Below are 11479 nucleotides of genomic sequence, written 5' to 3' on the forward strand. Positions count from 1 at the left end.
CATTTTAAAACATATTGTTGGGGCACATTAGTTTGCATTTTCTAATTGTGTTCTGTTCTGTACAAAAGAGCATATGGAATATTCTGCCCATGACAATAAGCATTATCATAAAAGTACAGATTCTTTACTTCCAGTATGCTTTTTATGCAGCACAATACTGACCTGTGGATTAAAATGGGAAACATGGCAGCAAGCCCAAACCGATATACTTGGAAAGTATACAATAGAAGTCGTTTCATAGGCTAGAAAAACAGTTAAAGTGCTCCTATGTTTTACTTACCATGAGAAGGGTGTTCTTAGTGTATGTGATGAGGTTTTTTAGTGTTTCAGGTTGTGAATTGCCCTAATTTCATATTTGTATTACTTTTTTATTTTGACTTTTATTGCAGTTTTTGGTGTAGGATTTTTTTTTTAGGCTGTTAGAATAGTTCATGAAATGTTGATTAAATATGTAGTAAAAAGGTTACTCTGTGTATGCAACTTACCCTAAATTCATTTTGTAGAAGTAAAAAACATATTTTTCTGCTAAAAAGAAACCTGGAAACATTTTAGAGCCAAGCATCAAATTTGTAAATTTCATAGTATCTTCATTCAAATGCCAAATATGTAAATTGAATACATTGGTGCTGAGTACCTCTCAGTATAATGGGTCCTGTGGCGTTTTATTGAACATGGACTTGTAGGTCCTATGGTCTAATAAAATAAAGTAGTGCAAAGAGAAATGACACTGCCATAAATCACTCTTAACCCTCTGAAAGGCAATGTTTACTATTTTTATGGTTTATTCATTTTTAAGAATGCTCTAAGTATCTGTTTGTCCCAGAAAAACGTGTTTCCCTGTATGGTTTGTTCCGGTTCGTAATTATATATATGTTGAAGATTACAGCCATATTTTCTTTCTATGCAAGCTTCTCCACCATCTTTGCAGGGCTGCCAACCAAGTACAGGTAGTCCCGAAGGTAAATACGAGATAGGGACTGTAGGTTTGCTCTTTAGTTGAATTTGTATGTAAGTTGGAACAGGTACATTATTTTAATAAACACAATTAGGGCAGATGTTTGTCTTAACATATTATTAGGTAGCATGGTCTCAGGTAATGTAAAAAAATGCTCACGGTGAGTTAATCACAAACAAAGCAAAAAAAAAAAAAAAACTAAATTTAGAGAGTCTAGACATTCATTAACTTCTGGGGCAAGCTGTGCTTTAATATGCAAAAAGAAACAACTGCAGAGTTTGTCTTAGTCATTAAAGAGTTACAAGAGGCTGCAGAAAGAGCTCACCCCCATAAGATCACCCACAACCTCAGCTGAGTTTAGTAAAAGATTTCTGCAAGTCATAAAAGTTCTGCAAGTCATACAAACTGCTCCCTTCAGAACTCTGTTCTGCACACAAGTGAGCAGGGAAGCCCTGTTTGTATCTAGGAGGCGTCCGTATGTTGGATGTCCTTAACCTGGGTACTACCTGTAGTTCATCTCTTAATCTTCACAATAGTTTTCTTCTTTATTTTGGTTTTTTTTTTTAATGAAGTAAGTGTGTGGTAGTGGTTTTGCATGTCATGCTTATCCTAACCCTAGGTTTTCTTTTTTTTTGTGCTTTTGAATTACTTTTATCAGCCAGCATGTAATTTTTTTATTTTTTTGTCCTTCAGTACTTCCTAGCATCTTTTACTGTTGTACTTTCTGACTTAAGTATCTGGAAATGCTGAGAATCAATCAGCAAAGCTTTCCAGGCAGGAATCCAAGCTAAATTAGCTGCATCAAATCACTGCTACTGTGCACTAGATAATACAGTATATGACAGTCCAGATCATTATACTATATTTTGAACAGTGATACAGCAAAAAGCAATCCACTGAACAAAATCCTAAGCATAAAAGAAAATCCACTGAGTGTCTTTGTTGAGAACTGATTGATTCTTAAAACCCCAACAGTTATTGAAATCAAGGTAAAACAATTAAAGACAGAGTATACAGTTGTATAAATTTAGTTGAAGTATTACCCTAAAGTAATTTTTGCAGTTCTATTCCTGTTTTACGTGTTTTTTTTCATCCATATTTTCTTGTATTAAATGGAACTATCTCTGCTTTACAACCAATTAAAGCTTATCTGAACCCAAAAAGAAAATTTAAATATTTTTCAGGCTACCTGTTCTTAGCCTGAAATATGAAAAACCCAGCCACCACATCTAAGAATGTTTTCCAGCATGGTTTTAAATGGAAAATCAACATTTTCTATTGAAAGTTCTTACATGGAGGTAATCTTTACTTGTATTTTTCAATGTAAAATAAGTCTTTTTCAACCTATTTCCCTATCACAGTTTCCTCTTTGCTGCAGCTTCTATGCTTCCACACAACATGCTCAATTACTGTGTTGGTTGTTCTGTAGAAGATTTTGGTCTTCTGCAGCAGTAGTAGTCTACAGATTTATACTAAGTCTGCAGGTTCTACAAACAGGAAGTAGTACGATAATGTATGATGATAGAACTTCCTAGGCGATCTCCATTTAAGCTTCATTTTTACAGTTGTTCCATTGTAAAAAGATTAGGATTAGATAATGTACTTTATTTTTTTTCCCAAGTGAATAATTTCAGGATAGGATGTATACAGTCTTGGTTACCATAGCATGCACTAGCATTCTGGAATATTTTAAATACTTGTCACCAGAAATACATGGAGAGTGAAAATAACGCAATTCTGCTGAACATGTCAGAGTCTGTCTTCAATCATTGGTAGTCACAGACCTATAATCATGTGATCTCCAATGTCTTGATCTATATACATGTTTCATGTCTCTGAAAAATGTTGATGCCAAAATATCCACATAACTGCTAAACGTCCAGCATTTCCAGTGTGAGGTTATAGTAAGTAGTGTTGGTCGAATATTTCACTATTCGATTAGACAGCTTTTCGATCGAATAGGGGGATATTGTTCGGGTGATCAAACTTTGAATTCGAACACCATTAAAGTCAATAGGGGGTAAATTCAGGTTATTTTTCGGGACTGTGTAAATCTGTCCGCTCTCTTGATTGCTCTTGCAGCCCTAGCCAAACTCTAGTATGTGTTCTTGGATAGAGATTCTCTATCCAAGAACACAGGAGTCCCACGGGATTCCCGGGCACTAGAGGCTAAATGGGGACAAATCTCCCTATTCATTCACCTCTAGTGCTCTGTGATTGGCTGAGGAAGGGTAAACCCTGATGACGCTTGAGCTGTCATCAGGGTTACCTTTCCTCAGCCAATAACAGAGCACTAGAGGTGATGAATGTGGAAACTTGTCCTCATTTAACCTCTGTGCAGCTGTTGGAATCATCCTGTCGTTGGATAACCTGTAAAAAAAAAAGGTTATTTATACAAATCACACACATTCAATAAATTACTTTAAAATTAGAGCCTCTTTTTTAACTCCTTTTTTTACACGTGAATTTGCAAAGTCGAATCCCATGTTTTTCGGGTCTATCCGAACTCAAACAGCCATATCCGGGTTGAATATAAGGACAACCCAAATTCGAACACCAACACTAATAGCAATTTTGTATGGCTGCAGAAATACATTCTTGGCATCATACAATATACAGCAACAGTATAATAATAAAAATGTACGAGCATTAGACTATTAAGAGGAGCTCTTGAGGTTTATTTCCTAAGCAGTTTTCTACCTTGCCAGTTTCTTGGTTTTCTGTCCCACGGTGACCATTATTAATGAGTTGTGTGAATATGCTGGATAGTCTGATGGCAAATCATGGAGTGAAAGATTCCACATAGTGTGAGAAGTACTACCAGTAGGGAAACCAAAGGCTTACAGACAATGGACTTTATAGAGTAAAGAACTTTACGTAAAGACGTTAAATAATAAAAGTGGTGTTAGGACCATTAATAATCAAAACGTATATATAAAAACCACCGCTGCAGTGCAGAGTTTTAGTTCATTTTAAATTGTTGAAGCTTACCACCTCTTTTATGGTTAAGAATGTTTTTAGCTAGAACAGAAAATACATGCGCCTGGGGTGTAAAAATACACAATTTCTATATATATTAGTAGAATGGTGGTGATAGCGCTCCAAACCTTTTGGCAGTGGCGGCAGACCTAATCTGTATATATTGTATTTCTGTTCTAACTAAACCATTCCTCAGACAGAGGGTTCCGCCAAGCTGAACTATTGTAGAAAAATATGTGTACTTTTACCTAGTTATGATGTCTTGCAGGGGTGCATGGATCGTTAAAATGAATTACAAATCTTTTGTCAGGTGAAATAATTATATATAGCAGATTTTCTTGTAGAAGCATATTACTTCAAAATTATTGCTTATTGCTTCCAATGTATATTAGAAAGATACAGAAACAGTCTTCTGGCAAGTGGATGGGGAATAGTGCAGAGAGGATAAAATAAAACGACCTAAACCTACCTATATATAGCTTTGCTGCAAGGATTCTTTTTTTCTGTGTTGTCTGGCAAGCTGTTTGTGTTTATACTTGAAACTGGTACCTGTTTGCTCTACAGATATTCTCTAGATTACACAACACTTTAGCAATGTAAATTCCACATTACAAAAACAATCCTACCCATGGTCATCCCTATTTCTGCCTGCAGAGTTAAAAGCTTACAGTTTAAAACAATCCACAAATTGTTCCGCTACGTCCAAATACCAAGCAGTTTAAACAAAAACCATTTTCTATATTAGATGTATGACCGTAGTTGTCACCTGCAATAAAGTGTATGTAGTGATGCAGAACGATTTATTAAAGCTCGGGGTGTAAACCTGCAGTGTGCTATGTATCCCGTGAAGTTGGAAGAGAAAAGCGCACAGCATACAAAACGGTCTCCCAGGCCTGTGGGGATGGAGTAAACTTCTTTGTGCTGCTCTTTAAACTAATTTATAGGAAGGTGGTGCATCTGCTAAAACATTGACTTTTAACTGTAAGTGCACTTTTGCACCCGAAAGGTGTGTTTTTTTTTTTTTTTTTTTTTTTTTTTGCTCTTTATGACTTTATGCTCTTGTTTTTTGAACACAAAATTTGTGTCTGTGTTCTATAGAGTTTCCTGTATACAATTAATAACATATATAGGGGTTTTCAGGTGCAATCTTGTGGTATGGTTTAAATCTGCTGGATGATCTTGAGTGTATTATTGCAGAAATATGTTCTGATATTGTGAAAGGTCAGTCACTATGGGTGAACCCTAGTTATCTGTGAATAAATACTGCTGATCTACTTTCCATAATGAGTGAATGGGTCAGTGAGAGGCTAGGTACACAGGGGCAATGCTGCTGTCAATTTTGCTTTTGCCCAACCAATCTGATTGATTTCTGTTTTGAAAAATCTGTTGTGCCCCCCCCCAAAAAAACACACACGTATATTCTGCCATTTTTTTTCAATCTGATCACTTTCTGGGGGAAGTCAGAAAATGATTTGTTGGATGTGCACATAATACAGTGCGTACATTTTACTGGGATTTACAAACACATCTGATCAAGTCGCAACTGGGGGTAACAATCAGTTGGTAAAAATGTGCTGATTGAACGTGTGTGCATAGCTTGAGATGTACTGTCACAGACCATTCATCAAAAATCTGACATATGTACAGCCAATCCCTAAAGTTTTTGGGCGACTGATGAATGACCGATCGGGAATGACTGCTTGGCATTTCTATGGGGGGAAAGGATGGTGAGGTGTCTCTTGCTCATTCTCCCCTTCCCCAATAAACAACTTAGCTGTGTGTAAAACACTTGTTCATTCATCTCTCGGTGGAAATGATTACGAGAGGTTGATTGCAGAAACCATCATCTGGCGTCTATCCGATGTCTGTTCGAAGCTTTACTTTTCAACTCTCTTCAGATTCAATTGTTTATCAGATTGTAAGTTGCTCAGAAGTAAAATATCTGCCAGGTTGTACCCAATCTAAGAGCGTGCATCATCCCTTGGACTTATTTAGATGTGTATGCAATGTTAAGTTTCAACTACCCATCTTTGTAAGTGAACTTTTTTTTTTTTTTAGCAGAGCAGTTGAAGTACGGTTAGAGACAGGTAAATCTGCCTTCTAAATGAACATATTAAATAATAAACAGGAAGATTGCATACAGACCCGTAAAATGTATACAGACCTTGACAATGAACGTATTTATGTATTTGGTCTGGTAAAATACCACTGTGTGTGTTTTTGTTGTATCTTTACAAAATCTGTACTGTATTTTAAGGAGTCTAAAGGTGCGTACACACTTCCAATTTTTATCGTTCCAATCGAACGACGAACGATCGATTGGGCAAAAAATCGTTCGTAAAAAAGTAACCAACGACGCCGACGAACGAGGAAAGTTGTTGGAAACGAACGACCGGACCGGCGGATCGGATTGGACGACGATCATTGACCATCGTTCGTGTGTACGGTCGTTCGTTGATCGTCCATGGGCTGAGCATGCGTAATGAACGAACGTTCGTTCACTTTCCTGTTGTGCACATAGTTCCTCTATCGCTCAAACGATCGTATCTATTGTGTGTACAATATCTACGAACGATCGTGTCGTTATCTCTATGTGCAGGATCGGTGCTATACGATGGTTCGTAGATATCGTGCAGGATCGTTCGTCGTTCGTTTTCCAACGATAATAATTGGAAGTGTGTACGTAGCTTAACAAACCCTCCTAGTTCTAATTTTGGACTACAGAATAATTATTGTTGATGTTTCATAGATGGATAGAGTAGGAGAGTTTGACTAGTTTAGAAAAAAGACAAGTGGGAAAGGTGTACTTTCTGTATTTTTGTTTTCCTTGGCTTACATTTACAAAAATGTATTTTTTTTTTTTTCCCTCATTTATGTTTTCTTTTATTATATGTGTAGGGCAAATGTTTACTTGTAATACAGTGAAAAATTGAAATAAAAACAAAAAGGTTTCCATCCCCTTAACAAAATAAAGCATTCTCTCGTTCTGTCCTTATGTATCCTTTCAACTCCTACACAAATGAAAAAAAAAGTGACCTAGTCCTTTTCTAAATTCTGAACACAGATTGCTTGCACAATAGATTGCTGTTATTTTAAAAATGCCACTCATCTCCCTCTAAAATTTATTGCTGTGTGGAAATGGAGTCTGTACAATAACGTGGCTTTGCACTTTTCTTTTAAGGTTAACTTTAGTTCCCTGTAATAAACTAAAGCGTAGAGAGCAGTGGTCTAAGCCATGTCAAACCGCTTGAAAAAGGTTCTTAGCCTGATCTTGGTAGATTCAATTTGAGTAGACATAAGCAATATAAAAGTCCACAGAATTTCTTTTTTTTTTAAATTGGCACCCTAAAAGAAGTATGATGACAGATATCTTGTAAAAGAGTAGACTGAATACTTACCTGTCTGACAGGTGGTAAGGGAAATGTACTGCAGATTCTATATTGTGTGCTGTAAGTTTTGTTTACCAATGATGCTATGTGTGCTTTTCAATGTCATGCGATGTAAAAAGGGGGACTAACTAAATACCTAGTAAAAAAACACATGTACCTTTTGGTTTTTACTTTAAAACAGACTGTAACATTGGTGACCAGTTTTATTCGGTAAATAAAGTATTGTCATTTGCTGTAAGCTACGTTAGCATCTAGGAAAAAAGTATGGGGTAGATGGTAATGTACTGGCTGTGCAGGAAAATAGGTTTTACAGTTGGGCACTGATTTTTATAATTACTTAAAAGCTTTTTTCCTTTTGTATTACTGCCTTTTATAAGCATTTCCTTGTAAGAATATTGAAATTATATAGTTTTTAGGTAGTGTGTATTACTTTTTCATGTAGGTTAAATAATATAATGTATTGTTTTGCAGCAATTTTTTCAGCTTGTGAAGTTAAGAAAACTCGGCCTTAGTGATAATGAAATTCAAAGACTTCCTCCAGAGATAGCAAATTTCATGCAGCTGGTAGAACTTGATGTATCACGGAATGGTAAGTCTCAAATGATTGATGATTTTTGAAGAAATTTGTTTTGTTCAACATTTAAAGTTCTTTTTCAACAAAATTATATAGGCAGGTTCAAAACTGCTTATACAAGTTTGCCTCATTCGTCAGGCCTTCACAGGAGTATTCAAGTTCACATGTACAAATAGAACCTTCAAATACATAGATCTGCCACTGCTGACTTTAAAGTGAAACTTTAACCCAAATTGATTTTTCCTTTAAGGGTTGCATGGTGTAGGGTCAAAGTCATCCTTAAGGCCTTTATAGTGCTCTTAGACACCAGAAGAAATGCACTCTGTTTTTTAATTGATCTGGTGTCATCTGCTAAAGTGGCTTCATATGCTTCTAGAGCAAAAACCTGGGTCATTATCAATTAAGCAGATAAAAGTCCTGGAGTTGATTTTGGGGGGAGGGGGGGTGCTTGTATGCTGAAGTTTTTGCTGTGAATAGACAACATGGGGTCAAAGGAGCTCTCCATGCAGATGAAACAAGCCATCCTTAAGCTGCAATACAGAAAAAACCCATCTGAGAAATTGCTACAATATTAGGAGTGGCAAAATCTACAGTTTGGTACATCATGAAAAAGAAACAAACACTGTTGAACTCGGCAACGCCAAAAGACCTGGACATCCACGGAAGACAACAATGGTGGATGATCGCAGAATCATTTCCATGGTGGAGAGAAACCCGTTCACAACAGACAACTAAATGAACAACACTCTCCAGGAGGTAGGTGTATCGATATCCAAGTCTACCATAAAGAGAAGACTGCATGAAAGTAAATACAGAGGATGCACTGCAAGGTGCAAGCCACTCATAAGCCTCAAGAATAGAAAAGCTAGATTGGACTTTGCTCAAAAAATCTAAAAAACCAGCACAGTTCTAGAAAAAAACATTCTTTGGACAGATGAAACCAAGATCAACCTTTACCAGAATGATGGCAAGGAAAAAGTATGGAGAAGGCGTGGAACAGCTGATGACCCAAAGCATAGCACATCATCTGTAAAACATGGCGGAGGCAGTGTGATGGCTTGGGCGTGCATGGCTGCCAGTGGCACTGGGACACTAGTGTTTATCCATGATGTGACACAGGACAGAAGCAGCTGAATGAATTCTGAGGTGTTCAGAGACATACTGTCTGCTCAAATCCAGCTAAATGCAGTCACATTGATTGGGAGGCGTTTCATAATACAGATGGACAATGGCCCAAAACATACAGCCAAAGCAACCCAGGAGTTAAAGCAAAGAAGTGATATATTCTTCAATGGCCAGGTGAGTGACCTGATCTGAACCCAATTGAGCATGCATTTCACTTGTTGAAGACTAATCTTCGGACAGAAAGGCCCACAAACAATCAGCAACTGAAAGCCGCTGCAGTAAAGGCCTGGCAGAGCATTAAAAAGGAGGAAACCCAGCATCTGGTGATGTCCATGAGTTCAGAACTACAGGCTGTCATTGCCAGCAAAGGGTTTTCAACCAAGTATTATAAATAAACTTTTTTTTTTTCAGCTTTAATGAAATTTTAATTTGTCCAATTACTTTTGAGCCCCTGAAATAAAGTGATTGTGTAAAAAAAAGCTTTAGTTCCTCACATTTTTATGCAATCTTTTTGTTCAACCCACAGAATTAAAGCTGAAAGTCTGCAGTTCAACTGCATCTGAGTTGTTTCATAAAAAAAAAATTGTAGTAATGTACAGGACCAAAATTAGAAAAAAAAGTTATCTCTGTCCAAATATTTATGGACCTAAGTGTATAATATGCAGAGCTCTAGCAGCATTGCTACTTGATGGTAAATATATGCTGCACTTAGAAATAATATAGTGACGTGTCCCAGTGAAAGCAGTAAGCAATGATGATAACAATGACTACTTTACAACATACTCTAGACATGAACTACATTTCCTCCATGATTATACTGTATGCAGCAAGTTCTAAATATCCTGCAAATACATTGATACTAAGCTTCCCAGTTCCCGCAATAGTATAATCAGCGGTTATTGACTACAAAAGTCCTATCTTTAATTATCTCAACAGCAGGTTGACATTATTCGGTTCATAAAGGACTAAATGACCAGAATTGTGACTGTAACCTGAATCGAAACAGCAACCCCTGCCAACATAATACCTGGTCTTATCGTCTCCCCCCCTCCCCCCCATTTCTAATGACATTTCAAGTGCCAGTGCCTGGAATGCCATTTCAGAGGCCTCATGTTTACCAGCGCAGAACAAAATAGTAAGCACTGTTTATTACATGTGTGATTTGTTTAGTAATAAAATGAGCAGTACTTTGAAAACTAAAATCTCTTGTCTTTGTTAGCAGGGATTATGGTGAGCCTAACTTGTTTTGCTTTGATCCGTGTTGTATGTGACTGTATTACGTATTTGTGCTTTGGTTGTGCAGCATATGCTCTGCAACATCTGGCTGAAACGAAACCAGTTCTATATTCAAGCCATGTTTTCACTTGTAATATTTATTTATGGAGTTACTATATCATGACACACAGTAAGGTGTCCTATGAAAAATCATCCAAACATGCAAGACTCTGTTTGATTTTTCAGATCTTTCTAAAATTGTGTATATGCATTGGTTTTACCCTGATACCAATACATTAAATGCCAGTCTTTATGTTAAGGTTTAAGTTATGCCTAAAAAATTTTTTTTCTGTAAGAAAGGCATTTTTAAGCACAGGTAGAAGTAACGTGAATGGAACTTCCTTTTTTGGATCTGAAGTCTAGTGTGCTCAAGGGGAGAAGGTGCAGGTGTCATTTTGCACTAAGACCGATAGGTTTAGGTTGCCAGTACTAGAAGTCAAAGAAGACTGAAGAATTGTGCTGCTTAGAGGAATTTGAGTTGGGGCAAATGGTGTTGGAAGTAAGAGTTTATACCAAGGAAAGAAGATTTTTCAAAAAGTGATGTTTACACACCATTCACACATACAATTGGCCTGGTATTTACTTTCTAATGTTAAAAAAAAATGTAGATTTGTTTCATGCCAAAATTAAGTACACCTCTATATTTTCCATCAACAAAATTAAATACAGGTGCAAAAGAGCAATTTATGAAAGAAAAACCCAAAACAGATCGCAACTAAAGGAATTTTGCATAGTGTAGCTGCCATAGCTTTCATTGAGTTGATTTTAAAGACTGGTGGGCAGTTATGTAAAACGCCTACATGAAGTCATTGATAGCAACTTCTGACGCCAAGACTTGGATGTTAATTTTTCCACAGAATACCGCTTTATCAATTTTTTTTTTTTTTAAGAAAACTGCCCATTTTCTTTTTGTAATTAAACTATTGTACTGAAGGAACAATGATGCTTGACTTTTTTCCTTTGTGTATTGATTGGTTACACTACTTCTTATGGGATGTTTTTTTCTTAGTGTACAATAGGTAGTATTTCATTTTGTTTTGCATTCAATGCTTTTCTTTGCAAACCGAGGATCTATGTAATGTCTTTAGTTTATAGGATATGACTCGATGTAACATAGGATTAGGATAAAATGTAAATGAGCCCCTGTATATGTATGTATATATGTGTATGTGTGTGTGTGTG

General features: G+C 36.6%; 1 protein-coding gene across 1 annotated transcript in view; it reads left to right on the forward strand.

The window, feature by feature from the left end:
- Positions 1–11479, forward strand: part of LRRC1 (leucine rich repeat containing 1) — an 85100-nt gene that overhangs the window by 28628 nt on the left and 44993 nt on the right. The window contains exon 2 of the mRNA XM_072408449.1: positions 7795–7912. Within this exon, the coding sequence (XP_072264550.1) occupies positions 7795–7912 (118 nt within the window). The remainder of the gene's footprint in view (positions 1–7794; positions 7913–11479) is intronic.

The sequence above is a fragment of the Pyxicephalus adspersus genome, chromosome 4 (assembly GCF_032062135.1).
Source record: "Pyxicephalus adspersus chromosome 4, UCB_Pads_2.0, whole genome shotgun sequence".
Taxonomy (NCBI): domain Eukaryota; kingdom Metazoa; phylum Chordata; class Amphibia; order Anura; family Pyxicephalidae; genus Pyxicephalus; species Pyxicephalus adspersus.